The 26,345-nt window shown below is 36.7% G+C and overlaps 1 protein-coding gene across 8 annotated transcripts in view; it reads right to left on the reverse strand.

Annotated features, from left to right (window-relative positions):
- Window positions 1-265: 265 nt before the first annotated feature.
- Window positions 266-26,345, reverse strand: part of LOC140782006 (DNA mismatch repair protein MSH4) — a 29,650-nt gene continuing 3,570 nt past the window's right edge. For 2 of the 8 annotated variants that reach the window (XM_073128326.1, XM_073128320.1), the window contains 20 exons: window positions 26,044-26,089; window positions 18,260-18,306; window positions 17,968-18,075; window positions 15,960-16,035; window positions 15,024-15,096; window positions 14,794-14,939; window positions 14,488-14,573; window positions 11,175-11,314; window positions 10,970-11,109; window positions 10,834-10,884; window positions 3,999-4,062; window positions 3,202-3,345; window positions 3,059-3,126; window positions 2,888-2,970; window positions 2,634-2,790; window positions 1,787-1,839; window positions 1,608-1,706; window positions 1,143-1,257; window positions 939-1,061; window positions 356-719 (listed from right to left, as the gene is read on the reverse strand). In XM_073128326.1, coding sequence (XP_072984427.1) covers window positions 501-719; window positions 939-1,061; window positions 1,143-1,257; window positions 1,608-1,706; window positions 1,787-1,839; window positions 2,634-2,790; window positions 2,888-2,970; window positions 3,059-3,126; window positions 3,202-3,345; window positions 3,999-4,062; window positions 10,834-10,884; window positions 10,970-11,109; window positions 11,175-11,314; window positions 14,488-14,573; window positions 14,794-14,939; window positions 15,024-15,096; window positions 15,960-16,035; window positions 17,968-18,075; window positions 18,260-18,306; window positions 26,044-26,089 — 2,038 coding nt within the window. In that variant the 3' untranslated portion in view covers window positions 356-500. The other 6 variants (XM_073128321.1, XM_073128324.1, XM_073128322.1 and 3 more) reach the window with 6 other exon arrangements.

A 26,345-nucleotide genomic window follows, 5' to 3' on the forward strand; every position in this document is an offset into this window, starting at 1 on the left:
TCGGAACCTATCATAAAGTTTGCAAGATATAATCATCACCTAGAAGTTGCTGAAGGGGTCAAAATGAAAGACATTTACGGGTCTTAACCAAACTGTTTGCATGGTCTCGCGGTGCATTTGTATGGTTTGGAGAGGCTTACTAGTCTTAGTTTAGCTGCTTAAATGATTGGTTTGATTCCCCCACTCAGCAGAGGGACTCCGTCCATATGTGAATGAGTCAAATTACTTATCCATCGGTCTACTAGAGAACTATCTCTCCAGGGATTTGTTATAATACTGAACAATCTCTGTGAAAGTTCACCTAGCATTTACTAAAATTAGTCAAAGACAGCTGAGAATGCTTTCCTGCAAAAAGTTTACCAAAACTTTTGGTAAGTCAACTATTGGTCAATTATTTCCTGAAGATCAACTGAAACAAAGAGTATAGATGTTAAAATTCCAGATATCCCTAATAAATGAACTCACTTTGTTTCTGGATTAGCCTCATGATGGCACAAAGATCAGCATGTTAACCGACCTTCTCCGTAACTCTCCTTCAGATTCTTCAACACTTGCCGGATATAATCCTCACCTTGGTTGGAATATTTTAAACAAATAAGCCTTTGGACAACCTGGTATACCAATTGAATTGAATGATATTCTTTGCAGTTGACATCCATCCTCTTCACTTCCTGGTCAAAACAAAGACAGGAGATGCAGTATATTACTGTGCTTTGGACCTATGGCACATAAAAAGCAAGATCTTTGTTACCCTCGGTCATTTCAAATGTTACAGAAACATTCTCACTAAAGGCAAAGATAGTTGCAGACGCATTCTGCTGCATTTCGATTAGAAACAAGTTACTCAGATGTCGCTTCGTGTTCACACCCTTTTCCCCTCAAAAGTTGTTGACAAATTGAACAAAAAACTGTTCCGATAAAAGGAATTGGCTTAATACCTCTTCTGTGATCCTTGAAGTAATGCTTCTTGCTGTCTCCACCACTGAGCTTGGTAGACCTGCAACTCCAGCTAATAGAAGGCCATAGTGTGGAATCCGCCGTGGACCATCCTTAAGACGGAACTGATATAGAATAGCTAGAACAAATGTCATCATGAAAATAATGTGGCAATGATTCCTGATGCATTTAGTTAAAAGAACCACCTTAAAATCCAAGCGATTGTTCCTCAAGTCAACTTCAAAGTGGAGTATCTTCACATTTGGATAGATGGTCGCAAGTTCAGATAGGCCTTCCATATGAGTAGCAAAAACAGTATAACTGGTGAAAGGAAAAGGAGAGAAGGAAGTTTTAAAGGATAAGTTCATGTGAATAAAGCCAACAACTACATGCACAAATGGCAGGAAATTGATAATACTGAACATGGAATGTTATGAAAGCAGGACATATACAGAACTAATGAACTGTGCTTATCTTTTGTCAAACTGGGTAGATAAATCATAACTTTCTGTCAAACTGGCTAAACAATACTATATAGCAGCAAAATGAAGAATCAATCTTCTACAGTATTCTAAGAAATGCTTTATAAATCATAACCTCCTTTCTTTTAGATCAGGATCCAATAATATTTCTAGAGATACTTAATAATTAACAATAAGTATAGGTATTACGCTTTGAAAGACAGCAGATGCTCGCAACAGCTCCATGCAATTGCAAACCCATCAGAGGAAGAAGTAGCCCTTCCAAGTTCGTCCATTACAACAAGGCTCCTAATTTGAAAGAACATCAGATGAAAAAAAGTGGAAAGAACTAGTAAACACTAAGCGAATCGAGACTGTAGATCTGATACTTGGGAGAAACGTTTTGCATTAGGAAAGCTGTTTCTTTCATCTCCGTCATAAACTGCAAAATGTTTTAATGCTGGTAAGTAGATATTTCATGCCTATTCTGCAGTTTCACTCAGAATACTCAGAAAGTGTGTTAAACAACTAGTAAAACAAACCAAAGGATTTATGTGGGAGAAAACAATGATAGCAACAATAGAAATTATTAGCAGCAGCTTCTTCGAGAATAGAGCATTTTGCCTAATATGGTCTTTAGAAAGTAACTCATTTTCACATTTGTTTGAAGTGTATTCATTTAGTAAATCAATTGTTACTTCCGTTAACAGAATGATTTTAATATCTACTCCAGAAATATCAACTTTGGAAAGTAACTCACCCATTGAAAGTTCATATTTACATTTTTCAGCATTTGCTATTTATTCTCTGGAAGAATGAAAACATCATAATGTTCCTCAAATCTAGTACCTTTTAGTAAAATGTTTACGCGCACAGATTTATTCTTGTCATGCCTAATCTAGTTTACAATCAACAAATAACCAAATAAATAAAAACATAATGTACTACCAGACTAGAAGTTTTACAGCTCTGCAAGTACGTCAAATACGATAAGCATGAAAAAGAATCCAATGAAGAGATTCTTATGCATAACAATTTATAAAATGTCATAAATAAGTAATACTTGGCTTGTCTATTGAAAATAAATCAGACATTTTACATCTTGAAAGAATTCATTGGACTCATAGTTCCATATTTGATTAAGATTTAAGAAGATTAGTTATTCATTCATTTTTAAACTTTCAGATATAGCAAGGCCATTTACTAGAGAACCAATATGATTTTTAACTTCCATACAGTGCTAGAGTTGTTTTCAACATTGTCTCCAGTCCCTATCCGAGTGAATATTCGATCGACAACTCTGAGAGATGCAAAACGAGCAGGAACATAACAACCAATTTGAGCAAGAATGACTATCAGACAAATTTGCTGAAGATAAGTGCTTTTCCCACTCCTGAAAAATAGACACAATTAGATTGAGAACTAGAAATGCACTAGTTGGAAGTAACGGATACTGAAACAGTTTAGAAGCAACATGAAGGCACTCTCACATGTTTGGGCCCATGACAATCACCATATTAGATGCTTCAGAAAGAAAGAGATTGTTAGGCTGCATTAAAAGTAGGATTATCCCCTAGGATGTAAACAAACACGGTACCAGTATAACAAGATTTTAAGTGAAGGTAAAGTAACTATATAAATCAGCGAATAGAACCACATACAACAAAATCAGTGTGCAAGCTTTCTAAAATAGGGTGCCTTCCAGCATCAATTGCCATTGGACCATTCTCTGATCAGTTGAACTTAGTTAGACAGTTCACTTAACCACATCAAAGTGTCTAGGAAAAGAAGGAAAAGAAGTTACCAGTGAACTCTGGTCTCGTATAACGGTCAACAGGCTTAGAAGATATAGTATGTGCAAACGAATTCACAATCATGTCTAGAAGACATAGGACCTCTGCAAGAAGTGTTAGTATTGAGATATCTTCCCTTATCACATCAATTAACCCTGCAAAAATAATGGTTAGATGAAGATAAAGTTTTTTGGCAAGAAAATTTAACTCTCAATTATTTGAGCATGAGCTTAGTGAGCCATTCCTAATTACAGAAATATGGAAAGTGATACAAAAAGGAGGTGCTCATGAAAAAAAAAAAGAATTAATAGTTCAAACAAATCAGGTTAAAAAATGATTCAGGATATACTACGGTAGTACAGTACTTCCTAAGCATGCAATGGAAAATAGTAAGTGGAAGTTACAACATTTAGCATTTCATAAGATATACAAGAAAATGATTCAGGATGTGACAAAACATGCCCATGCTGGACCTCAACAAGATAATATGACATGACAATATAACATTTTAATGTACGCAAGAAGAAAGATTTGCAGCTGCACCATTTCAAGTGTCCACATCTAAATAGTCCTCCAATTTACAAGGATAACTTGAAATTGCATGCTTGAAATTGCATGCTGACATGGATCAAACTATTAGTAAAAAATTATTTGATCTACTAAAGATATCCAACAAGTTTGAGACCATAACAATAATTCACAATTGTTCTTGAAGAATATTTTATCTCACAAGTAGAATCAGCGAATTACAGATTATATAAGAAAAGAAAAAGAAATTGAAATTAAGGTGTTGCTAGTAGTGCACAACCTTCCAAGCAAAACTCTGTGCGAAGAAAGCATTCAGCAGCAGCAGACTTGTTTCTAACATTCAGCTGCAATAATATGAAAATATGAATAAATATATATATATATATGTAAGAACTATAGGTACAAGATTGCATAACTGCATAAACAAATGAAGGTTCCTACAACTGGATGGCACCTTTCTACCATATTTGATAAAGTAAGAATCATAAGTGTGCATAACTCTAGATAACCATAGTAACAGTCTAATATATAATTGCTCCGAAGATATTGAAATTCATCATTATTTTTGCACTATATTCAACTAAATCTTGAATGTTTCCTAAATCTAAATATAGGCTAAATAGACAAGATCTGATTCTGGATTGTCAAAAAAATGAGCTTAAATGAGATGAATCAGAAATTTTTGATGAAAGTTCAAAAGGCTGAAGGAGACTTAATATTAAACTATTAATTTCACATTTTGTCTTAATAGTCCATTTTACAAAATGGTTAAAAAAATAAAATAAAAGAATGCCAGAAGAGTGAAACATTAAATTTTAGTGCCAATATATATAAAAAAGGAGAATTATGTTAGATAAATAACAATGAAACAAAATGTATGAATCAGAAATTATTGGAATAAGTGACCAAAAATTAGGATGTGAAATGACTGCATCTGAAAGTGAATTTGCTTTTGTTTCAGAGAGATTGACTACATAAGTTATCTACTTAGACCTGTAGTAAATAGGAGTGCTTGATTATGAAATCAAGCACAGAATTAGAGAAATGTAGCTAAAATGGAGAAATAAGAAGTGCCTCCAGCCATCTAGCATGTCGCGTTATTGTCACATATCCCTTGAGCTGAAAGGAAAAATTTATAGTAGGTCTAGAAGACCAACGATGAGTTATGAATCAAGTTACTAGGATATAAGAATCAACAACCGCTAGAGTTGAGCATCACAAGAGGATTATGTCAAGATGGGTAAAGTTACTAGAAAACATAGAATAAAACCATGGGTTTCATGCAATCTCATGCTAAAACATAGAATAGTTAAGGGTAAAAGAACAACAAAGAAAAAGCTATATGAGATTAGATCAACAGATTTGAAGATGTCCAGCAAAACAACAAAGATTATATAGTGCATTAACACAAAGGAGTGATTTCATTCAAGTAAAACGACTCCTTGAGGCAGGGAGGGGTGGGTGGGTATTCAACAATAGTAGAAATATAATGATTTTTACAATAGAGAACCAACTTCACAATAAGAAACTTGAAAACAAAACCCATCAGTGGTCCTATATGCTAAATCTAGTCAATTAATGAGTTTTTGACCAAAGTGTTGCTATAGTAAAAAAAATATTTCCAATATATAATACTGTTCAAACTATTTTCCAAACTAGTACAAGAGTAAAATCGCTCTTTTAGACAGCGATTCTTAGTAAATTAATTAGTTTTTCAATACGCTAAAATATTAAAAAAAAGTTTAGATTATCGTAACTTTGCACTGGGTTATCCGTTTTAGTCATAAACATGCTTTCAAATTTGTATATAAATTATATATAAATTGTTTTCTCTGAAAGCATTTTATATAGAAACAATGGTGAAAAAAAGTTCATTGTCTAAGATAATAATTTTTTAACAGTGTTTCAGTGTTTTTAATAGTTAATTAATTCATTAAAAATCGTTGTTTAAGACAGCGATTTCACTGTTGTACTAATTTAAGAAATAGTTTAACTAATGATGTAGTTTGGAAAATAATTTACACTGTAGCAGCAGTTTGGTCAAAAACTCGTCAATTAATAGTGGATGGTAACCATTGGAAGTTCAACATATGGACTTCTATGTACTCCTCTATTGCCAACCGATCTAGTATATTCATTATGAAGCCCTTCCTACCAGACTTGCATGGGGCAAGAAGTTAGATAGTCATGGAGAAATTAATCATGTTACAGGCTTACACAACGTATCATAGGGGTGGAGAGGCCCGGTCGGGTTTCATTCTGACTGAGCGAAAGAAAACAATTTTTAGAAGGTTGATGTTAGGTTAGTAATTGGCCCTACAAGTATGTACGTAGCCTTCTAGAGTCAAGATGCTTCCTAGACATCTTTACCCAAACACACCATTTAGATGTAAATAATGGGGAAAGATAAAAGATGATTAAGAGTATTAAGACATCTTACAAACTTGAAAATGAAATCTTAGGGAAAAGTCATAGACTACAAATGGCATTTGACGCATGCCAATAGGAGGAAAGACAAGAGATATATGGATCCACCCCGAGGGAAAGAAAAGGTAGTGCCATCCATGAAAACCTTTTCCCACCTCCTGCATTAGCAAGGTTATATTGATTGCACCAGTAAATATTTAACAGTCTTGAATCTGAAAGGAGATTATGATTCATGAATAATTAAAGCAAGGTTCCTAGTTTTGGCCGATCCCGATCCCGACTGGTTTCGGCTGCGGTTTCGGCCGATCCCGACCGAAACGGGTGGGAACGGGTCGGATCCGACCCGGGGGACATCAGCATCAATAATTGATGTCCCCACCCCCCCACCGGCCTCTCTCCCTTTCTCTCTCTCTCTTTCTCTCTTTTCCTCTCTTTCTCTCTTTTCTTTCTTTCTCTCTTTCTCACGGATCTCTTACTCTCTTTCTCACCGGTGACTGAATAGTGAGTAAATCTCCATCTCTCCGGTGATCTCGACCTCCGGCGACGTTCTCCGACGACCTCGATCTCCTGCGACCTTCGGTAAGTTTTTTTTTCAGTTTTTTTTTTCCATTGTGCAGCAGCTGCAGGCTGCAGCAGCTCACAGCAGCAATGCTGCAGCAGAGACTTTCTCTCTGCTGCTGCTGCAGCAGAGATTATATTATATTTTAATTTTTATTTATGTTTTTTAATTGCAGAGCTAAAATATCAATGGCTCCAAAAGAGAAGTCATATGATACCGACATTGGGTGGCAACATTGCAGCACTATTGGGCAAGATAAAAGGCGTATTAAATACAACTGGTGTGGAAAAGAAATGAGTGGTGGTGTCAGCCGTTTGAAAGAACATTTAGCTGGAAGACAAGGAAATGTAGCAGCTTACACTCAAGTGTCTTTGGAAGTTAGAAAGCAGATGTTGGCTCATTTAATTGGCAAAAAGAATGATAAACAATCTGCACAACAAAGAGAGTCAATGATTCGTGAAGAATTGATACATAATCCTGTACACATTGATGATGATAGCAGTGAGCAAAGTGAGGAGGATGAGGATGACAGATAGATGAGGAGGGTAATGAAAGAGAGCAGAAATATGCATAGAGAAGAGGAAGAGATGAGAAGAAGTACTAGTGGTAATTTTCAGAGATCTAGATCAGTTAATATACGAGGAGAGAGAGAATATGAGGGCAGCAGTTCTACCCATAGGACTCCTGGTGTTACAGTAGAGTCTGAAAATATTGGACCGATAGATACATATCTTCAAAAAAAAAGGGTCGTACACAGACTTCAATCAAGACAGCTCTCAAAGGAATTAAAAATGCAAAGAAACACATTGGTAAAGCTATCTCTAAATTTTTCTTCTACAACCATATTCCTTTCAATGTAGCTGATAGCCCTTACTATCACACTATGGTGGATGCTATACAATCAGTAGGGCCTGGTGTTCCCCCTCCTAGTTCAAATGATATTGCTATTAAATATCTTGACTTAGAGGTAGATAAATTTCATACTTATATTGAGACATTTAAACGGTATTGGGATGAATTCGGTTGTACATTGATGTGTGACGGGTGGAGTACACAAAACAGAAGAAATATAATTAATTTCTTAGTGTACTCTGGCATGGGAACAATATTTTTGAAGTCTGTGAATGCTACTGCTCATTTCAAAAATGCAGATTATATTTGTCAGTTGATATATGAGGTGGTACAAGAAATAGGTGAAAAAATAGTAGTCCAAGTGGTTACTGATAATGGGGCAAATTATAAAGCTGTTGGAAATTTACTGATGATTAAAAGACCTTATTTATATTGGACGCCATGTGCTGCACATTGTATTGATCTGATGTTAGAGGATATTGCAAAAGAGTCTGAAATTGACATGGTCATATGTGAAGGTCAGAGGTTAACAAATTTTATATATAACCATGGTTGGGTTCTTAATTTACTCAGGCAGATGACTGGTGGTAGGGAGATCATCAGACCCGGCGTCACTAGATTTGCCACTCACTTTTTAGCCTTGGAGAGCATCATGCGCTACAAGGATGATATTATGCGGATGTTTACCTCACAGGAGTGATCTATGAAAATTAAGAATATAAAACATAAAGATAAATCTTTAGGTGAAACTTTAAAAAATATGACTCTTGGAAATATATTTTGGGATAATATTACAATTGCCACCGCAGTATTTGAGCCTCTTATCAAAGTATTAAGACTTGTAGACAGTGATGACAAGTCTGAGATGGGTTTCTTATATGAGGCAATGGACATAGCTAAAGAATCAATAAAAAAAATATGGGCCAAAGTTATAGGAAGTGGTGGAAGATGATTGATTCAAACAACTACATAGAGATATACATGCTGCCGGTAAGCATGCTTTTAAGTTTTAAGTTTTAAGTTTTAATTTACTTTTATTTATGAATATTTAAAAATTTGAATGCTTACAAATTTTAAATTTCTATAGGGTATTTTCTTAATCCAAGATTTCAATTTTCTAAAAATGTCAATAATGATAGTGAAGTCTTGTTGGGGGTTAGAAAGGTAATCAGCAAGCTTGAGCCCGATATTCATAAACAAATCCTATGCGATAAAGAAGTGAGTTATGATTCAATTAAATAATTTTATTATTATTTGTTTCAAGTTTTAACTTTCAATATAATCAATAAGCTAATAATATATTTCTGATTTTAGATGGAGAGATATAGATTGAGAGTTGGGCAATTCAGTACTGCTAAAGTTCTTTTTGCTGCAGCTATATCTCATAACACTCCAGCTGAATGGTGGTCTATTTATGGATGGGAAGAGGCACCAAATTTGACGCCAATAGCAAAGAAGATTTTAAGTCAAACTGTGTCTTCATCACAGTGTGAAAGAAATTGGACTACTTTTTCCTTAATCCACACAAAAACACGCAACCAATTGACAATGGAAAGATTGGAGAAGTTAGTTTTTTGTCATTATAATATGAGATTGAGGAAGAGAAATTTAAGAAAAAAGGCAGAAAATAAACAACTGATTGATTTAAATCATATTTTTGATGAAGAAGACCCCTTGACTCCATGGATCAGAGAAATAGAGGACAGGTTATTAGATGGCAGAGATAACCCATGGTTAGATGAAATAATGGGAGAGACCACGACGAGGGCAGAGGCTGGTACGAGTCATTCAGCAGCGAGAGATAGTATACCTACTAGTACTAGTCATAGTCCTGATGATACATATGGTGGTGAGATCGTTCCATCTACATTTGTTGAGGAAAGTCAAGGAGGCATAAGAAGTGAAGACAGAGAAACTGAGGATATATATACATATCAGCGACGTCGTCATGAGTTGCATTTTAGTTCCTATGATTATGGTACATCGAGTATTTATTGTTTGGAGCCATCACAAGATCCATATGCTAGTTATTATCCTCAGTATTCTCAGGCACAAGATCCAAATGCTGGTTATTATCCTTCTCAAACGTAAGTCACACAACAAGATCCATACAATATGACTAGTATGATGGAATCACTTTTTGGAGCATCAGGTCCCAGACATCAATATTTACAAACTTATGGTAATTATGATGATGAAGACTATAGAAATTTACGAGAACCAGCTCGGTATTCAACAAAGTTTTAAATTTTGAGTAAGTTAATACATTTTTTTTAAGTTTTTAGACTTCATATGTGAGTAATTTTCATTTTCTTATTTTTTGTCATTTTTTCTAAATTTTTCTGCATTTTTAAATAATATTTAGAATTTTATATAATTAAAAAATAGTCCGATCCGATACGAACGGCCGATACGTATTATTTTTCTGGACGGCCGATACCGATCCCGATACTGGGAACCTTGAATTAAAGTTCATCGAAAAACAATTCGTTACACATGTTATCAAGAAGATTCTCAAGGAGTCCCATGTTAAGAATGGTAGGATCAATTCTTAAATGACCCTCTTAAGGTTAATGATCATGGATGCTATAAAGGCATAGACAAGGTTCCTTCTTATCTGATTTGTTTGGAAACTATCTAACACAACGCAAATATCTATATCACTCATCTCCCTATTAAACATTTTTACTTAAAAATACTTCCTTCAATAATGTTAGCTGCACCAGTGAGTTCATGCACATGTATCACAATCATGGATGGCTGTGCCGGCGGCGTATCGGCATGTAGCACGAGGGATGCCGCACGGCACCCTTCCTAATAGTTCCGCCGTTGGCCATCGACCTCGTTGTCGAGCTACCCATTGCCAATCGCCATCACCGTTGTCAATCGCTATCACAATCACCGATCACCGTCGCCGTCACCCGACATGAGCTCGAGCAATGGCGACGATGGCGGCGAAGGCGAGCGGCGATTGGCGACGGCAACAGCAACGGCAACGGCGAAGGCGAAGGTGAGTATCCTTTTTTTCTCTCCTCTTACAGCACAGCCGGCAAGTGCTGCAGCATGTGCCGTGCCTGTGGCACAGCCATCGTTGATCACAACATGAAGTAAAGGCAAAAAACGTTCAGCTAATAGTATAAAATTACAATTTGCACCAACACATATTAAAAGTATTAGAACTAAAATGCAGTCATGGATATCTCAAGTGGATAAAGTAATAATCAATAATCATAATAACACTAAATAAAGATAAGGAAAAAATCAGAAGTATACTTACGGAAGCAAGTTCAAAACTTGAGCAGTGTACATTCTTCCCATGTTTCATGACCTAAATGCCGCAGCATTCCACAACTATTGACATGACTCCCACAGATAATCAAGAATACATCATATAAAGAAGAAAATGTGTAAACCTGAATAAATCTATCAGGCAGCTTTCCACTTATATCCTTCTGCGGAATACTGAAATAAAATCCTTGCCTATTGTTGTAAGGAATCTTCAAATTTGGCATCTTAAATTCCTCTCTGTACTTGTTTGCAAGGTTATGTATAGCTGTAATCACAAAATGATGAGCATTGTGGATTATGCATTGACCACAATTACAAATAGTTAAGCACCTTCGCTTGTATCACAGAAAGACCGCCGTGCAATATCAAGAAGACCATCTATTCCAGCTTTAATAGCAAAACATTGTTGCGTGCAAGCAACAAAAGGTGCCCTTGAATGTACCACGTCTTCATCGACTACATCCCCGATTCTGGGAGAAAACAAATATGAAACTTAAGAGATGTACTAAACAATGACAATGTCAAATTGCCAATACAAAAAAAAAGAAGTACCAACATTTTTATAAACACTAATGTCAAATAGTAGGCAATTGATTCGGAAGCCATGTGAAGGAATGCTAAACACCAATATAACAATTTTCGACTTCTTCAGTAAGACATCTTAAGTGACATAAGAGAATAAAACCTTATTTTGGTCATTACATTAAGCTAAAAATAACAAGAGATTCTTATGAAGAATCCTACTCGAATCCTTCAACATTGAGACCTAATAGTAACCAAAAAGATCCAAAGCATCAAAAAGATCATCATAAGCCCACACATAACAGCTAACAGCAGTTGTCATGAACAAGCAATTCCAATATGCATACACAAAATAGGTATAAAAGATATCGCCATTTAACAAAAAAGAACCGATAAATGCACATGCTTATTCTAGAACAACATAGAGTTAATATAGAGTTACTAGAATGAGAAATCAAAGAAGTGGCCATTATTCAATTCCATTCAAGAAATGATAGGATTTATATATATTACTATGTAGCATATGCATTAGTTGATAATCTTCTTATGCATATTCTTCTGGTTTCTCAAATCAAATTTTCCATTAAGAACTGTGGTTTTGTACCCATATAATCAATTTCTAGCTATACATGTAACTCGTCAGAAAACTTAAGATGTTAAATACTGTCAAAGATAAAATTATAGACCTCCCGTAGCATGTGATTGAAGATTTTTGAGCAGTAATAATTGTACCTGGCTTTCCTTGACGTCTTATGGAAAATTTTGGGTGTATCTACATCTAAGTGCTTTTATCGCTTTCCATTTGACTACTTTAATTATCCATGGAGTTACTATAACACACTAAAAAAAAAAAATCGCCCACGCACGCGTCGAGCACGTGCATGCATTCCAGCCTGCCCCCACCATCCTCTCTTCCTTCTTCTTCTTCTCCTTCCGTGCACGCCACCACTACCACCCTCCCCTATTTCCCCTCCACCCCCCACCATCTCTCTCTCCCTCTCCTTCTCTCGTTGGAGCCGACGAAGCCAAGCCGTAGAAGCCTCAGGGAGGGGGGGGACCTCCATTGCCGCCGACCATGGAGTGCACCTCGCCGCCCGGTCGCAGGGCGAGCTGCTCACACTCCCCTGTAGGCGAGGAGGACGGGCAGCGGCTCCACCATGGGCTCGGGCTACGCCCCGCCACCGTCGAGCTCGAGCCCTCCTCCTCTCTTTTACTTTTTCCTTTTCTTACTGCCTTCCGGCCGCCATACCTCTACCTGGCCTCGTGGCTACGCAGCCGGCACCATCGGCCTCAGTGGTGGCCGTGTCTCCCTCCTCTAGCTCCTCCCCATGGAAAGAGATGATGGAAGAGGGTCGGGGGGTTAAGCAAAACCTCCCACCCAGATCGCAGCCCACAAGCCAAGTCCCTGGTGGGCTGCAGACCGCAGTCCACCAACCAAGTCCTTGGTGGGCTATTATGTATCCTAGTATGTGCAGTTGTTGATAGTATACTCATCATGATGTTATAAGAATATTAATGTTAACACATGCATTAGTATCCTGGTATGAGACACTCTTGCATAAACATCTGTAGCAAATGTAGAATGTAATGACTATGATGACTATGACATGACTATACATCAACAGACACGGCACCACTTCCACCTATCAATAGTTAGTCGTGTTCTGGCTAGGTAGTGCCCTCTACTCGCTCAGCCTGGGGTTAAGGGTAGAGTGTATCGTACATGACTTATACTATTAGCGGCCTACACCTGAGGTCATTAGCCTAAGTGGCATTCAGGTAATTATACTGCATGGTTAGAACTAGATTATGATGATAGTAAGAACATAATTGTGAGGCGATGATATACCTCTAGCGGTACCCGACGAGGCAGGGGTCATGGCGTCCATTAATGAGCTGAGGGCTCTTGACTATTCCGCTGAGGGCGGTGATAATTTAGAGGTAGTGAGATATAGGCCTACGACAGGGGTCCTTAGTCTGATGACCACAGACAACCGGTCACATGCAGCGTCGCCATGTATGTTTTGGGTGACATTACCGCTAGATGTGTATATATCCCTCCTCGATGTATGAGATGATGGATGGTTATGTGATGGATAACTTTTGGAGAATATCTAAATTATGTGGTAAATGGTTCGGTGGGCTATAATAAATCATGATTAATGCCTTGACGAGCATGTGATGACTAACTCTCCTTGACTTGCGTGAATATGAGGAAAATTACTCCTTTTACTCCTAAGCATAACATGTAAATGTTATGATTAAGATTTGTATGAATAAGAGATTGTAGCCAACTTTATACTTGTGTAGACTTATCCTAATATGATTAGAAGTTAGCATGTTCAAGGACAGTACCATGTAGTCTATATCGTTTGCATTGATTTATTAACTCATTATAAGTCATTTAAATAAGCTTATTCTATGGTTAGCAACTATAGACATGCATTGGAATATGCATCTGTGATTTTTTTGTTATATATTGTATGAATTCTACTTGCTGGGCTGTGTGCTCACTACCTCTTAGTGGCATCATTTCAGAGTTAGGGGAAGCAGGTGCGAGTAGCGAGGAGTAGCTGTCTTTACTTCATTTAGAGTTATTTCCATTAGTTGTATTAAGCCCCTGTGAGAGTATTATGATTGCAGTTGTATTTTGGACGTGTATCTTTGAAGGCTTGTTGTGGCTTGTGGAACTTGTATCCGGACTCATATTTTGCTTGTGATCATTTCTGGTATGAACCTATATTTCTATGTGCCTTGTGGAAACATATTTTTGACAGGTCACGTGATGCACCGCGTGGGGGGGGGGGATTTACCCACGCGGTATACACGTGTATTTAAAAGTTTAGGTGTTTCAGTTACCTTTGCAAAAAGTCATGCATATGAAATAGTATAGAACTACGGATGTTCACTTATATACAAGCATAAATCCAGAAGCACTACTATATGCTCACAGTGCTCTCTATGGTTGCATTCCAATAGTCAGCATATAACCTATCAAACTATTTATGACATTGATGATTGAGCAACAATTTTGATTGAAGTCCTTCATAGAAAGCATATAAGCTATACTTGGAAGAACAGAATAGAAGGAAAGCTCAAGTACAAGGCTATAGAACAAAACCTCTTTTTCATGCTTGAGTATTTTTTATTTTCACAAACAGTCCTGTAAATGTTGCACAGGAGAATGCTTTTTCCATCCTTAAGAACCTGAAACACCACATTCTGTCCATTAGTCCAACATAATCATTAAGTAACGCTCTGAAATCATAAAAACAGAATGTTTGGCATGTTTCTCAGCTGCCTGTCCATCATTAGCAATATCTTGAAATCATTTCCCAACTGATGTTAGAGAAATATAATTCGTCCTTTCAATACTCTATATTTCAGAAGCATAAAGAAGCAATGTCTTGAGATAGTCATATTGTACCTTGGAGAGAAAGGGTATTGCATCCAAAGCAGTTTTTAGAACAATAATGTCTGAAATCAGCATTTGACTCTTTCTACCATTTATAGGCCTCAAAACATCTTCTGTGACCTTTTTGGGTTTGAAGCAGAAGTGACAAAGAACCTTATCTGGGAAAAACATTTTATTAAGTCCTAATTCACAACCAACAAACATAGCATAAAAACAGGCAAAGAATTAAATACTCATCCCACCAGTTTCTTTTGGAAATTTACGAAGACCCTGTGTCAAACCAAAGAATAATTCCTCATTTCTCATTAACTCATCCTGAAATTAATTGCACAAATTTCAAAAAAAAAAGTAACTCAAAACTCAAAAGTACATGATCTTCAATCAAGGACTCTTCCTGAACCTCATTCATGGGGATTATGTCAATTTCCAGTAATATCGATGACAAGATACATTTAGTATTCAACACTAATAGAAGCATAGCTCAGTTTACCATGTAATAGTGATTTCCATGTAAATTACTGATTCATCATCTAATAACAGTCTAGTAAGCTTGAAATTAAATTTAGAAAATTTCATACAAGAAAATTGTAATCAATTACAATGTGTTTTAAAATTATAATCAAATAGTTTTTGTGGACTTCACCAACAGACATGCCACTACAGATAATTGGTATCGCAATCTCCATCTGTTATGTTACACTTTGTTCAAACAACACAAAAAAACTGCACTACCAGTTCATTGATCCATCAAAATACATAAATGCATTTGCCATCATCAATTTACAAGAAAAAAATCTACGAATATGTGGTCCACAATGTGCAAAAAGGGGATAGATATCAACCTTGTATTCTTGCATTTGTGCTTATCTACGAACAAACTCATGTTTTATTTCAATTTTCAAGTATTTAACATTACACAATTTCAGGCAATACTAGTGTACTACTCCATCACCGTCAAGCAAGTACCGAATCAGCAAGCCAACAACCAAATTAATAATGGTGCATACATAATTAATACGAAGCAGAAAGCCAGAAAGTATAACAATGACTGGGAATATGGTTTCAAGAATGCTAAATCACAGGTAACACTAACACCAATGACTACATATACTTGGCAACAACCAAATACTACTGAGAGTATAACATAAATCTGAACATGGCAACAACCAAATACTCACTAAACAATCAAGACGAGCATTAATAGTTTCCATATCCTTTAATGGTTGTAGCAAGTTGGCTCGAAGTAGTCTAGACCTGAAATAAGTGTACACATTAATAAATGACTAACTGAGCATATGTTTTAGTAGCTAAAGGATACAAGATTATGAATTAAAAGGACTCAACAGAAGCACAAGAGTAATGACAAAGCAGTGAATGGTTAAAAAACCAGTTTTACTGAATGTCTTTGTTATATTGTGGACAAGATGTAACAAACCAAAATTTCGAAAATAAATAAATAAGAAATTAGAGTTAATAATTTATATCATGACGGATTTAGTTTTTTTTTGCGGTACTGTAGCACTGTTACAGTACCGAGATGAGTTGGTCGTCATTTCCTACTTCCTCATCTAAATTTAATTTTTTGTTACATCCTTACCTCATTGGAACTAGCATTGTCAAAGTCGGTCATTGGGGAGTCGCCGAAGTAAGTGAATAACACCAAAAAAATCGTATGTCAAGAGATTTACTTGATTATTGAGTTGAGTTGTTCCGCATGGACCTTAGGTGAATGAATTTACTCACATAATTATAGTCTCATATTTCATACTATGATTCTTTTATATTATCATTCGTGTATTTCTTTTCATGCTATGTTATATTTTGTGGCATACTCTACTTCGTGTAACACTTTAGTTCATGTGGACCTTCGTGCATGACTACGAGTTGGTAGGATTTTGAGAACATGTTAGATATTCTTTGTGCATCTCCCTGTGGTGACTTAAGTCTACCTTGAAGTCCATGAGACGGATCCATTCTGGATCAGCGTTTAGGTGATACTAACACGGTTAGAGAACAGTCCAGGAGATAGACTTATTTCTGATAAGTACATGATCTGTTTAGGTAAGTGACTATGGCGCGATTAGAGAATAGTCTCAGGCTAGATCAAAAATCTCCCTAAGGTGACTCTAATATTTCTCTATAGTTAGTAGAAAAGACAGGTTGCGTTTATCACATTGTAACACCTCCCGGTGACCTTAACCGGATCAACTATGAGAAAAAAAAACTCGAGCATCATCTCGATGTGACTTCTAGTTAATGTGGATCTACGAGCACAGTCCCAAACTGAGACAGTAAACATTACTGAGATTGAGAATGTTTGAATAATGAAATAAAGCATAATATTAGCTTGTTAAGTGCATCTTTGTGGCTTATACTTATTTTTCATATTATGAACTTGCTGGCTATTGTAATTAATTATTGAGCTTTGGTTAATATCTCATATTAGATAAAAAATAATTCTTTAGCTTTTGGGTGGATTCACTCACTAAGCTAAAATTGTTAGATTATTAAAATCTTTTTATGTTTTAGATGCTGGTCAATGGTGGCGACGGAGATCAGAGAGCGGCAAGCGGCGACGGCAATAGGCGAAGGTGAGTATCTCTTTTTTTTCTCTCTCCTCTTACAGCACGGCCGGCAAGTGCCGTGACGTGCCGGCCGGTGGTCGACACAGTCCGTGGTTGTGGCACGACCATCGTTGGTCGTTGGTTTTAATGAATATATTCAATCAAATTATGTGTTGAATAATATTTATATTTGATTAATGCTTTATCTTTAATAATATTCATTCACAAAAATAATCTAAAGATAAAACACTACAATGTAGGTTTTAATATATATATATATATATATATATATATTTAAATCAAAAATTAAAGATTGACATGACGAAAATTCCAAAACATTTCTAAATATCTTAAATTTTTTATTAAAATTATGTTAAATGCGTGCCAAAGATATGCTGCTCCTATGGTGGCACGGCACGACTATCGCTGCTTAGAACCCTAAGCAAATAGATAAGTTTGAATTATAGAAGAAGATTCGAACCACACATTACCTATAAAAAACATGAGCAAAGATATATGGAAAACAGGACATCATATACACAGATTTTTAAGAATATGAAGATATCTTTGAGAAAACAAGAACTTTGTTAAAATTGCAAACTGCCACTATCAAGAGATGTACCCTCCTATTGTCTTTGTTGTCTTCAACATCTGGAATAGACTTCTCTTCTTGCTGCTAGAACCCCAGAGTTCAGAATGTAAAGGGTCAATAATTTCCAAATTCTGAATGCTGTTAAATAACAATCGAAGAGTAGTAAGAAACCCTTAAATATTCACAGAACTTGAACCTGAATGACTTCTGATATGGTGTTCTAATGCAATTGTATGTCATCAATCAAAAAAACAACTAGTAGCATGATAGATTTACATTATTATGCATAATTAGCACATATCATCTACTCAGAAGGACATACCTGGTGGCATCAACATTCATGTGGTCAAATGAGCCATTGAAAGTAACCTGAGAATGTAAGACATTTCATGAAACTGTAAAAGTAAGTGTGTGTGTGTGTGTGTATTTTGACTTTCGAAGAGCTGCTGAGGTAAGAAACAAACATATGCCAAGTTGCTAATAAGGAGTCGAGTCCCAATGCACCAACACATCTTAGAACTTATCCTCATTAAATGAATATGAGGCAAGAAGGCAAGCATTATCGTCACACCAAGTAAAGCATACACTAAGTTGCTAAGTGCCAAGTACAAACAGCTTTGTCAAAGAAAAAAAAAGTCATATTACTAGATGATGGTAGAAAAGGTGGAGTGCATCAAATTAAAAGTTCCCAATTGCAACAAAAATGTCCAAAATTTCAAGCACATTCACTGGATTCATTCATAAAAGTAGCTGCCATCTGTTGGAAAAAAAAATCAAGTTAAAGTTGGAAATGCTCTTTATATAGAAAATTACAAAATTTTCAAAAAGATCATCTTGGGGGCACTCTAGCGCTTAATAAAGAGTTACTGCCTAACACTTTTTATAAGTGAACAAAAGGAATCACATGCTGTTCGTGTTGTGATTGATTGTCATCCTTTCTGGTGTAAACAATATATATATATATATATATATATATATATATATATATATATATAATGATCACGATTATGTGTTCAAAGAAGTATCTCAGATTAACAAAATAGATACCTCGTCTTGAAGGTTAGTATCGATTTTGCATCTCACCAGCCAATGTGTATTATTTGCAACTTAGGCAGCTGAAACAAGAGCTGTCCAGTATATGTAATAGTAAGCAAACTTTTCTTTTTTTACTTTAAATTCCAATTGCTCCTTAGACAGTTTTGCATATACTGTTATGTAATTGCATGGCATGTATTTATCATTATAGTAAGAACTCAACTAGTTATCATTTTTCTGATAAACAGACATTCAAGTTCAAACTGATCTATTTGTATACCTTTTACTTCTTTAGATAGAGCATTCTACAGGGATAACAGGTCAGCTTATCAAATAGCAGAAGTTACCTATGCGACAAGGAATAGTTAATTTGATTTACATCAGTCAAACAATTAAGCATTCCAAGTAGCATTAACCCCATACATGGGGGGCGTCTAATTTTGAATAACTGCAATAATGGTCATCACCATACAATTTATCATCAGGATTGAGGTGAACAAAAAAATTGACTCCTCAAGAGTCGAGAGTAGTTTTTGAATCAATTTCTAGGTTATGCCCATTGATAAAAAATATGTTTGGCGGGAATTATATAACCTTAATTAATTTAATGTAATTTCCCATCTTCTTCTTCTCTTCCTCGTTGGTAAGCCCTCTCCCACTCCTCAAATTTAATTTAAGTTTAATAAGGTATATTACAAATACATAACTTTGGTGCTTGCGACTTCATCGGCAAATTAGGTCTACCAGCGGCTTCGGGTCGCTATCACTCATGCTTAGGAGCTCCATGTCATTGGCCTCATGCATGGTTGCCTTCTGGGAGAGCCTTTGTGACTCTAATCACCACCGGCTAAGGGTTAAGGCCGTTGGTTGTCGGCATTGGCTTCTCCTCCACCTCGTGTGGTCGGCATGGTCACGAAGAGGGCATTGGCAAGGTAGGCGGATTGTCAGCGACCGTGATCATCGGCGATCTTCTTTCTCCTTCCCTCCCTCTCGTTTTCTTTCTCTCCCTTGTCATTCTCATTGAGGAAGAGAATGGTTGGACTCGGGTTCAACCCAAGCCAACATTTTCTCCTATTGGGTTCGGGTCTGGGTTTCAGACCCAAAGACCTGACCCGATCCTTAGTATTAGGTCACGAGCTGCAGGTTAGCTCACAGCCCAGTCGTTTATAAATATTGGGTTAGGCCTTAGCCCAGCACGATTATTATAAAGATAAAAATGTGGGTTGTGGGTCAACCGCAACCTAGCCCAACCAATTGGGCTTAATTTAGCCTATTTGAGCAATTTATTTAGCTTTAAAATTTAAAAATTATGATATTATTTAATTATTATTTTTTATTATTAAATTTGGTGATTTTTAGCACGTAGATTAAATGTTAGAGATTTCAGTTGTTTTACCTAAACTTAGGTGAGTGGGTTCACTCACATATTTATTCATATTATATTTCGTGTTTTTTGTCAAACTTAAATTTCATTATTATATTTCTGTGTGCAAAATATATGATTTAGTGTATTGCTATACTTTGTGTACATAGCAATTGTTAATAAACAAGAATATTAGTGAAAAATATAACTAATATTTGGTATGACTTAGAGAACAGTTTCGGTATAAATCGCTTATAACTTTCTATGGTAATTTAAATATGCTTGTAAGTCTAAGAAAAAGTTCTATTTTAGATCACTAAGGTAACTTTCTTAGGTGACTCTGGTAGGGTTAGGAAACGGTCATAAACTTCTTGAGGTGACCATAATCTCTCTCAATAATTAGTGAAAAAGACAGAGTGCGTTTATCACATAGTAACACCTCATGGTGACTTTAACCGGATCAGATATGAGAAAAAGACCCGAATGACATCTTGAGGTGACTTCTAGTTGATGCGAATCCACATAATATAGACTAAATTGAGACAAATGACATTATTATTATTGAGAAAAATTTTAATATGTTGGAACTGAACATATTATGAGATGACTCTGTTATTATCATTGGTGTTATTATTGTTACTTCAAGAACATGCATTGTGAAATTGTCATTTTATATCGCTGGATGTAAATTTTATTTGAAGTTATAAAGTCTGAATTTATTTGACTTTTGAATTTATTAGAGTTATTATGTTATATATTATTTATTTATTTAGATATATGGTGAGTCCCTCTCTATCAAATCAAGCAATATATTTTTCACCAAATCTTCTCCCTTCTTCCTCTCTTCTCTCCAAATTCAATCTAGAATTAGGCTTTGTATTGTTTCATGGTATCGGAGCATCCCGATCTCTAGGGACTCGGCTCAAACAGTCTCCTTTCCATTTCACCGTCTCTATCAGATTCTCTAGACATATTGGCTCGATCCGAGCTCTTCGATGAGTAGCTCCCTCATGGCCTCCTCCCTTTGAGCAGTTCCAATAGTAGCTATCCACAAATTCCTGGTGAAGAAACCAGCTCTTCTCATTGCAGCCTCCCCAAACGTCACTTCTTCCACAACTCCAACAGCGTCGTCTTCTCTTGCAGCTGGCTCCACCGTGGGTTGGTGAAGCTACTTTTCCTGCTTCACTTACCTTTCCTGCTTCACTTCTGCTGCAGCCCATTGTTTCTAGAATTGAAGATAAGGAAGCCTTGAAGGCTTGCTCACCGACTGTTCAACGAAAAGCCGCAGTGACTCCACCAGCCAGCAAATCATGTTTCATTTTTTCTACAGTCCACTAGTTTTGGCATAGAAGTCAAGGAAGCTTTAAAGGCTTGCTCTCCAAGTGTTTGACAAAAAGCCACACAGCAGCAAGCAATATTTTCAGAGATGCCCACTAGGTGTTTGACAAGAGTTCACTATGTCAAGCTCTCATTCTTTAGCAGTTTTATTTTCAATAGTGCTCATCAAATGTTCGACAAACGAGCCCTCAAGTTTTCAGTATATCTGTCCATTTAGCAGCGTGTCAAGATTAGTAGCATTGTTCATCAGATATTTGACGAAAGGTCCAAGTCAGAAAATTTTGAAACGCCCTCAAAGTGGCAAATAGATTTTGTCTCTTTTAATGGCATCTTTTGTTCCGATCAATCACGAAAGTCTCAGCTTCATTAGTGCCTCTATTTCTGCCTCTGGTTTCTCTAATATAATTAAATTCTGATTTTTTTATTCTGGCGCCTCATATCATATGACTGGTAACTCTTTCATTTTCACTAGTTTCACTCCTGCCCTCACTGTCCTTCCTCATATTCATACTGTCAATGAGACTCAGTATTTCATCTCTCACATTGGTTCGATTACCCCACCACTTATCTTACTAGTCGTCTTACTTTATCGGATGTTTGGCTTGTTCCCGATCTTATAGTGAGCCTTATTTATGTTACTCAGTTTTTTGACTCTTATTACACTGTCTCATTCTTTTCTACTTGTTATGTAATGCAAGACACGCCAACAAGCCAAAGGATTGAGGCCAGTAATCGGATTAATAGGCTCTACTACCTGGACCAGCTTCACCTTCCTCCACCTAGCCCCAGTGTTTGTCCCGTCATTCAATCTCCTTCAGACCAATGGCATCGACGTTTAGGTCATGTATCGAGTTAGCGTCTCAAAGACCTTATCCAAGTTTGGATTCTTAGGCAATAGTTATTTTTCCTGTTTATCTCTTTGTACTAGTTATAGGTTAGCAAATCACTAGGCCCTCTCTTTTCCTCCTAGTGAGAAAATCTCTGATTCCCCTTTTAATTTTATGCACTCTAACATTTGGGGTCCAGCTCCCTTTCTTCTGGTTTTGATTTTCTCTATTATGTATTCTTTACTGATGATATCTCTCGTTTCACCTGGATTTACCTCATGCGCCAACACTCTGAGGTATGTCAGATATATCGTGATTTCTCTTCTATGGTTCGTACTCAGTACGGTCGATCTACTAAGATCATCCTATCTGACGGTGCCCAGAGTATCTTCTGAGTTTCGTTCTATTCATGCTTATGCTGGTACCATAGCTCAGCAGTCGTGTCCTTATACCTCTGCTTAGAATAATGTTGCTGAACAGAAGCATTGTCATCTTCTTGAGAGCATTCGTATTCTTCTCTTTGAATTGTTTGTTCCTCGTTCTTATTGAGTTAATGCCCTTCTTACTGCTCTCTATTTAATCAATCAAACTACATGTTCATTCTTTGATGGAGTGATCCCTTACGAGTGTCTCTATGGTAATTCACCATCTTATGGTCATCTTTGGGTCTTTGAGTGCAACTGCTTTATTTTTCTAGGATATAATCATGAGCATAAAGGCTATCGTTGTTATGACACTTATGTTCGTCATTTTAGGATATCATGTCATATCACTTTTCTAGAAGAGATACTCTTCTTCACTTCACCTCCAATACTTTGGCTCCGTCGGACTTATCCTTTCTGGATCTCCTTACATCTACCTTATCTTCCATCCCCTCAGATGTCCCTACCTCAGCCCTACCATCCAGACCACTCTCTCGCTGAGGTTCCAACCCTGCCATACTTCTGCACTCACAGGCCACGTACCTGCACTGGTAGTATCCTTTCGATCGTTCCATCCTCTATTGTGACAGCTCCTACACCCACTCATTGTGATCCAGAGCGTGAGCATCGCCCTCCCGACTAATATGGTTTTCTGATGTCTTCCGCTATATACTTTTCCTCGTTTCAAACCTTTCTTACAGCTATCCACTCCACCCATCAGCCTAGATCATATCATGAGGTTGTTCAGGTTCCAGAGTGGCAGCAGGCTATGACAGATGAGCTTCAGGCCCTTCAGCAGATACATACTTGGTATGTTGTCCCTCGTGCCTCAGCTGCTAATGGATCTTCAAAGTCAAGTGTCGGCCTGATGGATCTATTGCTAGGTACAAAGCTCGTTTGGTTGCTTGGGGTTTACTTAGAAATTCCGGATAAATTACAAGGAGACATTTGCTCATGTTGCCCGAATGACCTCTGTCCGTAATATTCTTGTTGTTTCTTTCGGTCACCAGTTGCCTTTTCATCAGACGGACGTAAATGAATCCTCCACCTCGATTTCTCCTTCCCCCAGGTCACATCTGTCGACTATGATGAGCTATCTATGAGCTCAAGCAGGCTTCTCGTGCCTGCTTTGATCGATTTTGTAGTGTTCTCACAACCTACGAATTTTAGGAGAGTCCCTCTGAGTCATTTATGTTTATGCATTCTTCTGCTCATGGTCGAGTCCTTCTATATGTCGATGATATAATTATCACCAAAGATGACTCGGTCAAGATCCGCTCTCTTCAGTAGCATCTTCAGAGTCATTTGAGACGAAGGACCTCAACCTCTTCAGTGCTTTCTAGGTATTGAAATCATGGACATTCTTAGTCGTGTTACTATTACTAACACTCGTCCTGTTGCTACCCTAGTTGAGCTTCATGTGAAGCTTCAACCCGATGACAATCAGCTTCTTCCAGATCCGACTAGATATTGTCAGCTAGTCGAGGCACTCGTCCACTTGACCATTACCCGACTTGATATTCTCATACAGTTGGTCTTGTCACTCAGTTCATGCACGCTCCTCGAACTACTTATTATGCTGCTCTTATACATATTCTTCAATATCTTCGTGGCACTATCACCCACTCTCCTTTCATGTCATCGACTTCTATCTTAGCTCTGCGAGCTTATTTCGATGCAGACTATGAGTCTAATCGGAAGTCCACTACAGATTTCTGCATTTTTTTGGTCTCTCTTTAGTATTAAGTCAGTGTATCGTGCTATGTGTGTGGTGACTAAGGAGATTGTTTTGCTCCGCCGCCTCCTTAGTGATATGGGTGTTCCATTACCCCTCCTAACTCATTTTTATGTCGACAATGATAGTTCTAAAAAGCTCGCTGAAAATTCTATTTTTCATGAGAGAACGAAGCACATTAAAGTCGATATGTACTACACTCGCTAGAAGTACCGAGCTAGCATCATTTTCTCCATCGCCTCAGCATCGAAGAGTAGATTGCCGACTTCTTCACGAAGTCTCTTCCTCTTCCGCATTTTGAGCATCCACAATTAGCAAATTCTCGATTTATGATCCACTTTGAGTTTGAGGGAGGGGGGTATTAGAGTTATTATGTTATATTTTATTTATTTATTTAGATATATGGTGACTTTGTATAAATAGGGCCAAGTCCCTCTCTATCAAATCAAGCAATACATTTTTCACCAAATTTTCTCCTTTCTTCCTCTCTTCTCTCCAAATCAAATTAAAGATTAGGCTTAATGTATTGTTTCAGAGTGGATTCCACTCACTGAGCTATAGTTGGCTCATGTAATTTCTCATTCTAATATTTCAGGTAATGGTCAACGTGGCGACTGAGTGAGATGCACCGGGACCCCACCTCTACTTAGGATCTATCCTTTTTACCTTTCAATTCTTTTGGTCTTTATGTTTTAGATTATCTGTTATATCAATTTGCTTAGAGACACATTAGTGATGACATTGGTCTTTTCTTTATTATTGGATTATATTTATTAGCATTAGTTGTTCATAATTAAATTCTTGTCATTTTAGGGTTTAAAAAAATATTAGTTAAAGCTTCGTGTATCTCAAGTGTATTAAGGTATATTACCGGTCATGATTCCGATTTTCAGTCATGACAATGTCTTTATGAAGCAAGTGAACTTTTAGGTAAACATCGGTACTTCAAAAACCTAGTTGACTTTGTTGATTCATTTGAGCCACTGAAACAGGTTGCATAAAAGGTAACTACTAACTTAATATAAATTCAGACCGATCTAAATGGCTAAACAAGATCATGTTGTAGACCTATATGTTAAAATTTTACAATTGAAAGTCCTCTTATTATTTTAATTATTAAACAACATTTCAATATTTTATAAAATATTTAGCACTGCAAAAGTACACTCAGCAGGTCTGTTTTCCTACTAATTCTAAAAAAAGACTTGTCTGAATTTGTCTTTGATACCTAAATTGTTGGGAACTTTATCAAGGAGTCAAAAATGCATCAGTTTGCGAACACTAAAATAAAAAGAAATTCCAATGAACATATGAAAAAAAAACGAACTGAAACAAAAGGCATCAAAGACAATTTCATAGCTACGTTAGTAGCTCACTAAATCATACCGACAAAGAGTGGTTTGTAACGATTACACCCTTCTCTGCCTCAATCCTGTAAATATAAAAAGTTCTTACAGTGAATATTTAACTGCAGAAGGCAGGAAGCTATTGATGTAACAAAGTTGCCAAAAAGAAAAGTCTTTTTAAAAAATTGGGGAAATTTAAACGACAAATGCAGGGTAGCTCCTGGAAGCTAACACACGTACACATTTGAAGTACACAAATATTACTCATGGATGAATTAGATCATGCTCAACATGAGAGTCGAAAGAGGGTTCAGTTAGCAAGGTTCAAAACTTCAAATCATA

Source organism: Typha latifolia, chromosome 2 (assembly GCF_019914945.1).
Source record: "Typha latifolia isolate L0001 chromosome 2, TyphaL0001v2, whole genome shotgun sequence".
NCBI lineage: Eukaryota > Viridiplantae > Streptophyta > Magnoliopsida > Poales > Typhaceae > Typha > Typha latifolia.